The sequence below is a fragment of the Anas acuta genome, chromosome 8 (genome assembly GCF_963932015.1).
Source record: "Anas acuta chromosome 8, bAnaAcu1.1, whole genome shotgun sequence".
In the NCBI taxonomy this organism is placed as follows: Eukaryota; Metazoa; Chordata; class Aves; order Anseriformes; family Anatidae; genus Anas; species Anas acuta.
In genome coordinates, this window is record NC_088986.1 from 22,342,549 (window position 1) to 22,356,446 (window position 13,898).

The following is a 13,898-nucleotide window of genomic DNA, read 5'->3' on the forward strand; positions in this document are numbered from 1 at the left end:
CTGCACGTGTGCTCTCGGCCTGTGCCTCTTCTATCAACATGATCCTGTGGTTTTCAGGAACTTTTAAAAACTTGTTGTCAAAGATAAAACAAAAATTACTCGCTTTAACCACATTTATTGCTGACATCGTATGCCAGGCGTGAGAAGAATTAATATAGATGCCTTTTTAAGATAAAGAGACATCTTACAGCAATCCTGATGGCCTGTCCGTGTGGAAATCACATTGCATACCAGGTGTTTTGTAAGCAGAACACAGTAATTTAAAGGCCAAATTGACCCTTTGTGACCTGCATGATATGTGGAGCTAGTGCACATGTTTCCCTTTTTCTCTTCTGTGCAGCTGATGTGTTTCAGAAGTAGCAAGTACAGCTCAGATCTGCAGAGGCAGTTGCCTACTAGTATAAAAGTAAGTCCAAGCTCTCCCTGATGCTCCAACAAGCAAAGCTGCTTTGGATCTTGCAATGACTCATCGTAAGCCATCTGATACCTTATTTTAAACCTGCTACCCTCAGGCAGAGATCAGCTGCAGGTATTTTAACTCCAGCTAGGAGCCACTCAAACTGATCCTTCATTTTAGTCTGTGATAAACCTCATGTCCTTGGGCTGCCTGATCTCACAAGGAGGAGGAAGAAGACAGATGGAGGAACTATTTGTTTACTCTCTTAAATACAAACACATTCTTATTTTAGATGAGAAGCTGTTTAAGGCAATGACTGTCATGCATGATGGCTGTGTCTACTGTTATTTTAGTGTAGGACTTCACCCAGAAGTCCAGATTCTTCAGCATCTCTACTATGAAAAAAAAAAGGTAGGCTTGTCTGCCTCAAAAAACTTCAGAAAGAGTCAATTTTGGGAAACTGACCATTGGGAAAAGGCCATTTGGGAAAGGAAAGTAAAGTTGAGAAGTGGGCTGACTCACATTTCAGCAGTGACACTACAAGTCGTATGGGTGCCACTGTACCCATACTCATTCCTCACTCTTCTTGTTAGTGGAGATACAGGCTATACATTAGCGCATGAACTGTTTGCAGCTTCTAGGTAGATCGGTACCAATCCTGCTGAAAACAACGAGCTAGGAGGCAGTGTGAAGCAAGCAGAGTTGTGAGTAGTTCTTAGCAGGAGACATTGCGATGCTGCTGCTGACAAATAGGCAGAAAATATGGCATCCACTTTTTGTAAAAAAAAGCAATTTCTGTGGTCTTTTTCAGGCACTTCTGGGCATAAATCTGTTTCTGTCTAACCTTTGACAGCAATAGGAAGTGCTTTGAAAGTGCTTTAAAAGGCTTGGTGCTGTTGTGACTCACCTACTCAGCTGCCCTAGCATCTGAGGACTCAGTGTGCCTCCCTTAGTTGCTCTTAGATTATAAAGCTATTTTGAACAGGGACTTAGGCTTGATTACATGCAAACAGAATGAATATAATCAGTGTTTATTCAGCCTTCCGTGGATCTTCACTCTTTTTCAGTGGGACAAAACCAGTTAAAGCCATTTGGTCTAAAGAAGCAATCCAGTGAACCTCATTCAGTGACCTCGTGGGTGTCAAAGCTATGGGGAGCCCTGAGGCTGTGGTCCCAGCACGCTCAACCGTGCTGTCCTAGCACTCAACTCCACTAGGAGACACCATGGCTTAGGTTTCATGCTTGGAGGCTTTTCTGTCTCTAAGCAGAGAGGTCACTGTGCTACACAATGGCCACTGCCAAAACCAGAGCCTTGACAAATGTGAAGCACGATGTCAAATGCAGAGCAGGTGGGCCGTGAGTTCCTCGGGGTGTCTTTTGTCGGTGACAAAGTGAGCTTGTGCAACGTCTTTCCGAAGCGTTCACATGCTGTCTTGAGACATCCGCTCCTGGCTCACTTACTGGCAAGTGGCTGGAAATAGATAAGCAAAGAGAAAGGGCCAGATTTGTGAGAAAACCAGGAGATAAACCAGGATTGTGTCTGGGCCCAGATATATCACAAACAGTTGGAGAGAGCCTTATGCTTCTCTGCTAGATTGTAGCACGGAAGAAAAATTGAGTCTTGAGTTATTCCAAGGGATGGCTGGAGTTTCTAAGGAGGGCTGAAGAACGTAGGGAGGTCTCAGGCTTTGGTGCAGTGGCCCCAGAGCTGTTCTAACCCCTGCCATGATTCCACTCTTCCCACCCCATCCTCAGCTGCATGATTCTGCCTCCCTTCTTGCACGTTTCTGGCAACTAAGTTGGTTCACAGCACTGACCAGACAGGTCAGGCTCCCAGGCACAACGTGTGGAGGTCTGTGCCATCAGCACAAAGCCCCCGGAGGTACCTTGCCAGGTACCTTTGCAGATGTGAATCTGTACTATACCAAGTACCTGAGCTGCTGAGTGACAAAAAAGATTTTGAAGCAGTACATTTCTGTCCTTGTCCCTTGCTGAGGGCCTGATCCTGCTCTGGGATGTGATGTACTTACAGCACACAGCTCCCTTCAGCAGCTTACCATTCTCCATCCTAAAAGCATTTCAGCTTTTGACCCTCCTCCCTCTCTTCCAGACTTTTGCTGTTGTAACAGCCTGAACCTCCCCCTCTTTTAGAGCTGATGTATTTGTCCAAGTTTATTAATGGGCAGTTTATCTCCTTTTGTTCTTCCATGCATTTTGTTCGCTAAAACAAAAGCCCTTACCATTCCTCTGCTCCCAGACAGCAATTTCTTCCCGTCAGCCACTGCAGATGAGATAGTCTGGACCATTTAAACAGCTTCAATAACCCCGGGCAGATACGACAGTGTGTAGAGAAGAGTTTGTCCTGCCATACACAGCGGCAAAGCATGAAGTTGAACCTATTGTTTGCTCATTGCTTGCAATTATCACAATTCACTAGGGCACACCATTTCTACAAAGGTATGTCTGTGTTGTGGTCTTCTGGCCTTCCTCTTGGCCCCCCTGGATTGAAAAACAGATACCAAGGGAGAGGCAGAGAAACAAAATCGCCCTGTGAGATTAAAGAGGGAGATGGGAGACCCTGGATAGTATCTGAGTTTCTTTGAAGTGAAGGCTGAATAGATTAGGAAAAGAGAAACCTAATTGAATTAAAGCCACTCTTTTTCAGAGTAGATATACTTTTACCCTGGCTAAGCAATTTCCTGGTTGGGGTTTTTATCGCTTTCCAGCACCTGCTTGTTTCGGAGGGCGACACTCCAGAGATTACTCGGAGGAAGTGCCAAGAGCCAGCGTTTCTCACTCCCCTCTCGCCCGCCTCCGCCCCCTGCGCTGCTCTAGACACACACCCCAATATAGAATGACAGCACAGTGCCACGGTTTAAATGACGCTGCCTCTGTCTCTTTGGAAGGACAGGTCCTCCAGGAAGCACCGGGCACAACAACCGTCTGCCCTTGCGAAAAACGTCTTCATCATGGCATATAAAGGAGCACATTTGGCTTTTAAGTCGCGCTGGCACAAGACAGACGAAGAACTCTGTCGCCACAGCATGTCCTTTGACTTGCATAAGGCAATCCAGAATGACTTCTTTCAGAGTTACCTTTATCTGCTGGAAAAGCTTCCCCTGGGTGAGTAACGTGGGCAGGAGCATGTGTGCGTGTGTGACCACGTCCGGAAGGACGTGTCATGTTAGGTGGCAGGGTGCAGACACGCTAATGACAAAAATAGTCGTTTTGAGAAGCCCTGCTAGGGAGCCTATAGTACTAGCTACACTGTTTGTTACTCTCTCTCTCTCCCTTTAACTCAGTACCCTGGTGTTTAACCTGAATACTCCACAGATTTGCAGAGAAGGGCAAGGAAAAAAAACCACAAGAGTGAAGGAAAGTTTAGTTTCTGGGTGATGGCACCCTTTCTTCTCACCATTTAAAACATGAATTGACCTATTCGGAACTTGGAAGGACAAATCCCAGAGTAGCACAGCTGACAGGCCGTACTTTCTGCTGCCCGATACCTGCTCCGTTGTTTCTTGGTGTGTCCTTAGCTTTGTCATATGGATTGCTTTGGACAAGTGCTTGCAAGGTAATGCTTTTTAATTTTTTTTTATCAAGAGGCTGTAATCCAGTTCTCTGCAGCAGGCTGTCTAGCCCACAGTTATCTGGGAGGAATATGCTTTGAAAACATTTGTTTATAGCCTAATTTCAGTGAAAAGTACAGGATGCCAAGATTTTGTTTTTTTTACATGCAGGAAAAGAATGTTCACTTCTTATGAAACTTTGACCCTGAATAAGAACCAGAATTTTCCCAGGACAGTATACCTAAAAGCAGATTTGACTTGAAGCTTTATTATGTTACCATATTACTTTTTAAGCAGAATTTTTCGGCTTCCACTCAACGTTAGAACTGTAGTAATTTAAGATGGAAGGGCTGTGTCTGCCCAACCTACTAACCAGTGCTTCAGAGTGAATTCTTGAGCACTCCTTCCTGGTTGAAAGATCCGTATAGGCAAGCGGATTACCCAAGTCTGTAAGATTGTACAGACCCCAGTGAGAACTCTGCTCAAGATGCTAGAATTCATGAGTCTGTAAAGAGAAGAAGTATTTCCATGTTTTCATAGTATTTTGATGTGGCTTTTCACATACAGCAGTATCTTCCGCTATCTAAAATGAACCGTGGAAGGTAAATACTCCTGTCCCTAGTGGCAGGTAGCTATGAACGATGGAAAGGAAGGAAAGATGGAAAGGAAGGAAAGTTAATTATAGGTCGATGTAATCTCAAGAAGTCTATGACAATGTTATTCTTTCATTTGTTTTGAAAATAAACACAACATATTAGAAACTGAGCAGGATTTCCTACAATGTAACAGCTAATGTAAGTACTGGTAGATCATTTTATGACTAGAAGGTACTGTTATGAACATCTAGCTTTGAATTTCACATAAAAGTTCCTGGATCATGCTTATAACTTATGCCTGGCTCACAGTATATATTTATGAAGACAAAAATAACTTGGTTTAAGAGCTGCAAATGACTGAGAATTCATCAGTACATAATTAAGCTGTTACCAGGCCTAATTACTTCACTCTCTTAAAACTATATTTCATTTTTGGTCTGAATTTTATTTGAATTTCCATTCCTAGCCAACAAACTTTGCAAAATGTTTACCTGTCAGACTGAAGAGTCCCTCTGCCAGGTTTTTCATGCTCTGAGTCATTCTTACAACTTCTCTAAAGTTTTCCACTTTATTGCCAGCATACCCAAATCAGTTGGACCCCGTGGAAAATGTACTGTGAGTCCACAGTATGCATGTCATGGTCCGGGTGGGTGGACAATCAGATGGGTAAAAAATGGTCGGGTGGTTGGGCTCAGAAAGTCATAGTTAATAAATCATATTCAATCTCGAGTGTCCTGTTTAACATCTTCATCAGTGACCTGTATAGCCAAGCTCTTCACAGTGGTGTGAGGTGGAGGACAGGAGACCGTGGGCATAAATTGAAATTAGAGAAGTTCAGACTGGCTGTAAGGAAAAATGTGGACAGTCAGGCCTTGGAAAAGGTTGCCCAGGGAGGTTATACAATTCTGCATCACTGCAGGCTTTCAAGACAGATGAATAAAGACCAAAGGAACCCCATCCAACCTCATTTCCGTCCCTGCTTTGAGCAGAAGTTTGGACTAGCGACCTGTTTAGGTGGCTTCCAATCCAGCCTATCCTGTGATCCTGTGCTCTCTGTGATGGAGAGGAAAGAATGTGGCAGGTCCAAACATCTCTGCACGATGACATTTTCCAGTTCAGTTCAGAGTGGAACTGACCAGAAATGAACTGAACTTCACAGCTAGATCCAGATATCTCTGTGTAAACAGAATTAAACCAGGAATACAACACCAGGACTCTGACCTAGCAGGGTACTTATGCATGTGCTTAACCCTACGCATGAATAATTACACTGAAATCAGGCCTCACACTGGAACTTTCCTTGCAACCAAGAGTCACCAAGGTACAAAGTTTACTTCAAGCCATGCAAACTCCACACTTCCCTACCCCTCTGTTCCTAGGTTCAGTGGGGGATCACTTAGGCATGTTTACCTATGAGCTGAGCATATCTGGTATCACAGCCTGTTAAGAGAAACATGTCATTTTTACAGGCTGGGGTAACATTTATAAATAAAAGACATGAGTAACTTTAGGCCTTGGTCCAACAGCGTACTTAAATGCGTGTGAATGCCCCTAAGCCCTGTGGACTTTAATGAAGCTACGCAGATTTTGGAAACAGTGCATGTGTTTACGTGGGCTGTGGGACTTGGTGCCAGTGGGGTGAGATCTGCAGTGGAAAACTCTGATGATCAGTCCACAGAGCCAAATGTTTCAGTATGTGAGGCACGTGTCTAAGTAAAATCTGCTCTAGGGGGTGGGCTAATGTTCATCCTCAATAAAACAGGGCTTAAATGGTTCTCGGACCATAGCAGAGAGGTGAATTGTGCCCTGCACCCAGATAACTATTTTTCAGCTGATGCACAAAGCAGATGTTGCATTTAAAAGGGAATACCCAGCCAAACTGGAATTAGTTCAATATCTCGCAGAAAGCAGTTGGAGCCACAAAATAATGTTCACAAATAAAAACTTCAAAAAAATTACTTGCAACATTTGCTTCTGCCAGGGAAATTTAGCTGAGCAAACCCTGCAACCAAGAACGTGTACTGCAGGTTGGGATTGTGCCCAGTCCTGTGTATTATGGGGTCCCATTTCTCTAGAGCTTTAGAGCAGAAAAGGGAACCAACATTTTGAGCTGATCCATAGAAAAAAAAAAAAAAAAAGGAGATAGCATTTTTGGACTTTTCAGGGAAAAAGGGCTTAGGTAGATGTTCCCTGTCTAGCCCAGGGGCTGGCATTCAGATCTAGGTCACCACTCAGCATCCAGACCACGTCTGCAGCAACTGGAAATTGCTAACACCTCATGACTGCGGGTGACCTTTAGGGGCCAGTTTCTGCTCTCAGCCCCCTTTGCCAGTGGGTTCCTTTCAGCCTTTGCTGCTCGAGGGCCTTGCCAGCAGGTTGAGCTGAGAGGCTGCGTGCCACGCTAAAAAGTTTCTTCTCACTTTACTAGAAACACATTCCTAACAGGAAACATTACAAGGCACCTAAGTTAACACTGCAAACTTTGTGAGAGCTGCCTCCCCCCGCAGCCTGTGTGAGACTTACAGGCTCCATCATCCTGTCCCGCCTGTGCCCTGCTTCGCGGAGTGCACTGAAATCAGGCTGTGTGTCAGCAACAGACCTCACAAGTATTTCATTTCCTGATGCAGGAGATAGTCCCACGTGGGTCGCGGAATGGGAAGATGCCTCTGGCTAGACAGGTCCTGTGATGAGGGGGAGGCGTGCTGGAGCAGAGCTGCAACGCTAGCTGCCACCAAGGACATGTGTCTCCTCGCACTCCTCTTTTGCGGTAGATTCCTGCAAGCTGGCAAACCTCCTGCTCCCTCTGGTCCTGCTGCTCGAGCCTGCATGCCAGGCACAGCTGCGAGGCAGATCAGAGGTGAGGGTGATTGGTTGTGTCTGGAAAATTGGGTTGTGGGTTGGGAGAGTTGGCAGCGATGCAAATTCATGAGAGGGAGGAGAAACACTGAGGGAGCAGAGAGGTGGAAATCATCTGTGGAGGTCGCACGCTCCGGGAGCGAGGTTCTGTGGCTCTGCAGGAGGAGGCTGTGGGTACAGTGCCACCCTTTTAGCCGGTGTCCTTGCGTGCCCTCAGAGGGGGACACTTGCACAAAAAGATCTTTGCAAAGTTCGCTGGGTAGAGAAAAAAAAGACCCTGTGGATGTTCAGACCAGAGGTGGTTTCAGATGCCAGCACATAAGGCAGGGCTCTGGGGCCCCAGCTGGCCAGGGAGGAGCCGAAGTCAGCTGGTGTGTGCATGCGAGCCCCGGCAGGCATTTTGCGAGCCTGACACTGCTTCTGAGTGAGAAATCTGAGAGCACACACTACAGATCTGATATCCTGAGCAGCATATCGTCTCCATGTGTTGCCTCGGGTCAGGCTCGTGTATTGAGTAGAAGGACCCTGAATATTTGTCATGCGTGCTGCCAGCTGCCTGCAACACCCTGTCCTAGTGTGCAGACAGCCTGTAAATGCATTTCCCTTCAGTCTAGCGGAACGGGATAAATCAAAGTCCCTTGATAGTCCCATTAAACAAACCCTAGAAATCATCACTGGACTCTCATAGGGAAGATCTTGTAAAGCAGCATCAGGGGATTCAGTTCTGTTCCCCAGACAGGCTGGCATCTGAAACGGAGAAAACAAGACCCAGAGAAAACAAGCTGGTGCCGCTCCCGGGGGAGGATGGAGATCATTTACTGGAAGAATCCCTACCACCAATGGAGCCTTTATTTCCCAGGCTCCGGGAGCCACCCTGGCCAAGTAGTGCTGGGGATTGGCTGCTGCCCCTTTCATATTAATTTCTGCAGCTGAATGGTTTCTTCTGAGAATGTGAATATAATCAGGGGAGTGTGTAAAACTCCCAGGTTTGACCCTTGCTGGGCTCAGTGCTTCTTGTGGTATAAATTTCTCAGGCATAACATAAATGTGTAATGGATTAAAGCTTTAATAGTATCCGTTCGGCAGTTGACTTAAGCAGGTGATGACAAGAGGGGCTGGTAATGCTGCTTTTGTTGGATGAAGGATATGCCGGGCATGCTGCTGGTGTGTAACCCAATAGCACTATTCTGTTCTGAGTGGTCCTTGGTGGTAATTATTCTCCATCCGACTTCCTTTGTCCCCCCTCATTTGCCTCCAAAATGTCATTCTCCCGCTGAGGATGGGCAGGCACACACTTATCATTCCCTGCTGAGCTTGCTTGCCCTCAATAAATCCATTCCAGGCTTATGTTTGGGCTCTCTGGCCTAGCTCTCATCCTCTGAGCGGAGGGCATAGCTCCTGCTCCCAGCGGGACAAGCAAGGCACGGCTTGTTCAGAGCCCTGCCAGCGTTACCAGCAGCAGTTTTAAAGATTCAGCCCCCAGAAGGCAGACGCTGAGCAGCGACCAAATCCTGCTCCCTTGTCCTTAACAGCAAGGTGTTTGCTGCTTGCTCGCTTCCAGTTCCCTGAGCATGCTGGAAGTCTGCAGCAGGGCTGGGCTCACGCTGCAAAGTGGTGCTCACGAAGACTCCCAGAGTGACTCCATCCCTCCTTATTGCTTGGCTTTCACCCCCAGGCTTGTAGTCGTGGTTTTCTTGGAAGGTCTGGCTGGGAACAGCTCCTCGTACACATAAAAAAATGCCCGTGCACCTGCATGTGGGGGGGACAGAAAGAGCTGCTGGTTTCCAAACAGCTTCTGACCTGCCTGTGTCCCAAATTTTGAGCTATGAAACATAACTACGTTTGATATGCCAACACACAAGTACAGAAGAGAAACAGATGCAGCACACAGATCTCAGTTCTTCATTGAATGGGGGCCAATAAGCCTTCACCCAACAGAACTCGCAGGTTCTGATAAAACAGCCTCAAAGTTAGGATTGCTGTTTATTACCAGCAAATAGCCAAGCAATGAAAAGAAATATCCAAGCCTCTGCACACGGGAGTTTTATTATTTTGCTCCCTGATCTATGATGGAAGAAAATTTAGGACTCTCTCTTGTAAATTATCCTTCCTCTCTGTATAGTCTTCGAGGCCTGAGAGTACCATCTGCTCGTGGGTTCAGCTTACTCGCAGTGCCCCAGACTGTACAGTATCACTAAAAATAAACGAGAGCAAGTGCCTCATTCATCTGCACTCTTGTGCTACTCTCTCCACGCAGCTGTCAATGGCTGGAAAGCGTATATGGAAATGTGCAGGCCGTAAGGGGCGGTTAGGTTTGTGACAGCAGAAGTGTGGATCCTGTACAGCCATAAAACTCTGCCCACAGCAATTCGGGGAGAAAACCAGCCCCATTTCTCTCTCTGGCATGAATGTTCATCTTCAAACTGAAATGATTTTTCACTGATGGGAAATTGTACTGTGTAATGACAAACGAGGTCTGAGCCTGGGAGGCACTGAATGTGCCCAAGAGGTGCTGTGTCCTTTCACAGCCTTGCAGGATTAAATCCAACACCCTTCCCTCTACCTTTGCTTTTGAAACAGAGGTTTGCTGATACGGGGGCTCAACTTAGATTCATAGCTTTTCACCACCATGCCTCCAGAACAATAAAACTAACCCAGAAATATCTGTCATTAACAATGAAACAATGATTTATCTGCCTACAGTGAAACTTTACGCTTTAACAAGTCAAGTTATCAATGGGGAGATGCAGTTCTACGCCAGGGCCAAACACTTCTACCAGGAGGTACCAGCCACAGAAGAGGGCATGATGGGAGACTACATTGAGCTCTCCAATACAGACATTGAATCCTCCAGGGAATTTCTCAGGAAGTTTGTTGGGGTGAGTCATTTAATCCCATCTTCTGCAAGAGACAGCGGTGGTGTGTGGCATAAGCGACATGCAGTATTTGTAAATGGCACCATATGTCATATTTGATATGCATGAAGCGCATGTCGTAACTGGCTGCGATGGGGGCTAGGAACATATAATTTACATGCATCCTGCCAGAGCACGCATCATCCTGAATACACATTTTGCCTGGCTGTATGTTGTTTTTTACCTGTTTTGCATCCTTTTCTCACACTCAGAAGCTTGCAAAGAGGACTGTGCAAGGATTTCCTATAGCTTGGGTGGGAGATTAATTCTCAGTGTAGGACTGGGACTTTTCGTGGTCGTCTGTGCAAATTCCTGCAGTCTATTTGGGAAAGTAGCTGAGACTAAATGCCAAGTTTCTGTTTTGCCTATTTATAGATTTTTTATTTTTTTTTCTGAGAATGCTGCAAGAAAAAACAACCCTCCTTCCCCTCCCAGTGTTAGCAGTATATAGAATAAGCTACCATTAGAAAAAATATATTATTCTTGACCATTGTAGTATCACTGTGGACTTTGTAGGCAGATCTCTAAAGGTCTGTAAAGATTTTAAAGGTCTGGTTTGACCTGAGACGCAAAGAGATGCCAAGCAGGATTTTAAAAGCACGTACAATAGCAGTATCACTGACACTCAGGTTTCAGAAAATCCCACTGATGCCTAAATGTATCTTTAGGAATCTGTACATTTTTTAAAGTGTGGTCCAATGGATTTCTGACTGTCTCTTCCCCTTCCCGGAGATAAAAAGCCTGCTAAATTAGCTCAACAGCAGTATTAGATGCTAAAGAACTCACAAAGCTACAGGGAACCAAATTTTCTATATTGTCCTGCTCACAAAATTACTAGTTCTATATAACACTACCACAGATCTTTCATTTTCTACTCAAATGTACAAACTTGGCATAGGCAGATGACCTTTTTTTTAGCCTTCATGATCTTTTGTGGAAAAAAACCTCAATAAGTTAATTAGATGTTGTGTTTCAAAAGGGCACAGTTTAAATGAGTTGGGATGGAAAATGAATGTGGTTTAACAACAGATAAACATCCTATATAGCAGTGAAGGGCAGCTGATGAAAAAGTTTACTGTACCTGACAGAGGCTTTGGGGGTAGTGTGTTTTTAGGTAATGGCAAACTGCAATTACCTAAGTAAAAAAATATGTTATTTCTAATGACCGTGTTTTGTATTAATGGTTTAACAACATTTGAAGGCCTCCATCTATCAGGCTTTTTACAAAATAAGAAAATGTGAAGTAAATTCAGCAAGGCAGATGAACCTGACAGTAACATGGCATTTTCAGGAAAATAAAATAAAATAAAAAATGCAACTTGTGAGCCCAGAGCCAGCCAAAGGCATATCCCTTACATGTTACTTAAGTCTTGTTTTAAGGACATTTGTGGAATTCAAGTGATGCATAAGCCTGTGTTTGGGGAAAGATTTCATGCTTCCTAGACATCATATAGATTCAGTTTCCTGAACAGCCAGTTTGAACCACACTGTTAAACTTTCTCATGTCCAGGACCCAAAAAGGAAAGAAGTACAGTCTGTAGCAGAGTTTCACAGGCCAAAGAGAACTCATACCCAATGCATCAGGTGTGATGACAGATACAAAATACTCCAGAGCAGAGTTCCTGCTCCTATTATTAGCCAGGGATAGAAAGGATACTCTGAATGGCCAAGATGAAACAAGAAAAAAAAAAAAAAGGGAAGAGAAAGGAATCTGCATGTTTTGCTAGTTCTGATTTAGTTTGTTAAAGCCTGTCCTCTATTGAGATAGTCAATTGGTTATTTACTTCTGGTTTATTTTCCTTTCTTACTACTGCAGTTTGAATCCTACTCAAGCAGATACAGATATTTACTGTCTTTCTGTAGTAGTGACCTTACTCTACAGCTAATTTGAGCCATGTCTTCCCTAGTTTATGGCTCCATGAATATTTTTTTTCCAATAAGGCAGTCAAAGAAGAAAAAAAACAAACAATTTGCTTCACCCTAATATAAACTACATTTTCTTTCTTTACAGAGAAGTTTAACAAACTCAGAAAATAGGAAAATTAGTTTCAGATCAACTGAATGTATTTCATTTATTTTTTGATTGTTTTACCCTCTGAAAAAACTTTCCCTTTGTTTTCAAGATATAAGTCAGTTCCAAAATGAAAAATGCTGTTTAGAAATGAAAAGTTGACAAGTTATTTTTTTTCCTTGAAAGTCGTCAGAAAGAAGTATCTTGACATTTTCAACATTCTTTCCCATGTTTTTTTGGCTAGAACTGTTCTCTAGATTTGAGGTATCAATTTCACAGAGAGTTTTCTTCTTCCAAAACTTTATTTTCTGGCAAAACTAGTGCTCCTTAAAAACAGTTGCCCAGTTCCACTCAAATTACCCTTCTTGAGTTAGTTTGGCTGGTGTGGAAATGCCACACAGTGACATTTCCCTTCCATGACTGATGTTGCATACCTTCATGTATGGCATTTCTTAGCATGATTCTTAGCACCACTGTAAACTGAGCTACAGATTTCTTTACCATGGGAGAATTTATCTTGCCTGGGCACATGGAAGGAATTACAACAAGGCAATAGAAAACTAAGGACTTCACTTATATTTTAACCTGTCTCCAGCCCAGGCGAGTCAAACTGAGTTAAAAGTGCCACTGTGCTCACGTTAAGAGGTTTTATGTGTGTGTGGGCAGAACTCAAACCAAGAGCAACATCTGAGCGAGAACTTGAGCCAACAGTGCTATACAGACAAGCTATAGGTTGTCTTAGGTACGGTCGTACTTGAAAGGTTATCAGCAGAGCTATACCAATGAATATGTATGGAAATGTATTCACACCAGTTCAAGCCTTGATGTCCATGCAGACACTGTGTTCTCTCTAATCCAGAGGTAATCTGTTAAAAAAACGAAGCAAATAAGCCATTAATTAAGGAAAAATTGAGAGCTTAGGTGTGTGAAACAGTACAGATAGGATTACGTTCTTATAGCTCCCTTTCTGCCCCCAAACCCTTCGTTCCTTGCTGCCCTGTCTTGCCCAAAACTCAGCAGCCTGATGAGGGACTTTCTGAATGAAAAGCTTATGGAAAGTGATTTTCCTTCTGTTTGATCAGCGAGATGGAAGATATTTAATTGAAAAAATGTTTTTTATTTACTTAGAAAGAAAACCACTGTGTTTTTTAACTATTTCTTAAACGCTGATTTATTTCATTTCCCCTACATATCTAGACTGCCTTCCTGCCCTTTCAAAACCTGAACTAGTAGCATCATGAACATATGCCACAACTCTTTGATTTCTAAGGAGCTTTGTGAGTGCCCTGTTCAGCTTCACAGCAGAATTTTTGGGTGTGTACATGACCTCAGTGACAGCGATTCTGAGTAACGGGAAACACGTAAAAAGAGAAGCAGTCAATCTTAAATTCTGAAGCCTGCTCTGGCTTAAAATTTTCACTTACACTATTACTTTAAATAAGAAGTCCAATTTTCAACTCAATTAGGCTTTTGGGAAAATGCTTGCCTTCCAAAGAAAATGTTAATACCCTGTCAAAGATCTGAGCACTCCCAAACTGAAAATATATTAGCTGA

At 43.9% G+C, this 13,898-nt stretch overlaps 1 protein-coding gene across 2 annotated transcripts in view; it reads left to right on the forward strand.

The window, feature by feature from the left end:
- Positions 1–3,227: 3,227 nt before the first annotated feature.
- Positions 3,228–13,898, forward strand: part of NTMT2 (N-terminal Xaa-Pro-Lys N-methyltransferase 2) — a 48,279-nt gene continuing 37,608 nt past the window's right edge. The window contains exons 1-2 of one of the 2 annotated variants that reach the window (XM_068690210.1): positions 3,228–3,520; positions 10,122–10,297. In XM_068690210.1, coding sequence (XP_068546311.1) covers positions 3,277–3,520; positions 10,122–10,297 — 420 coding nt within the window. In that variant the 5' untranslated portion in view covers positions 3,228–3,276. The remainder of the gene's footprint in view (positions 3,521–10,121; positions 10,298–13,898) is intronic. The other variant, XR_011098788.1, reaches the window with a different exon arrangement.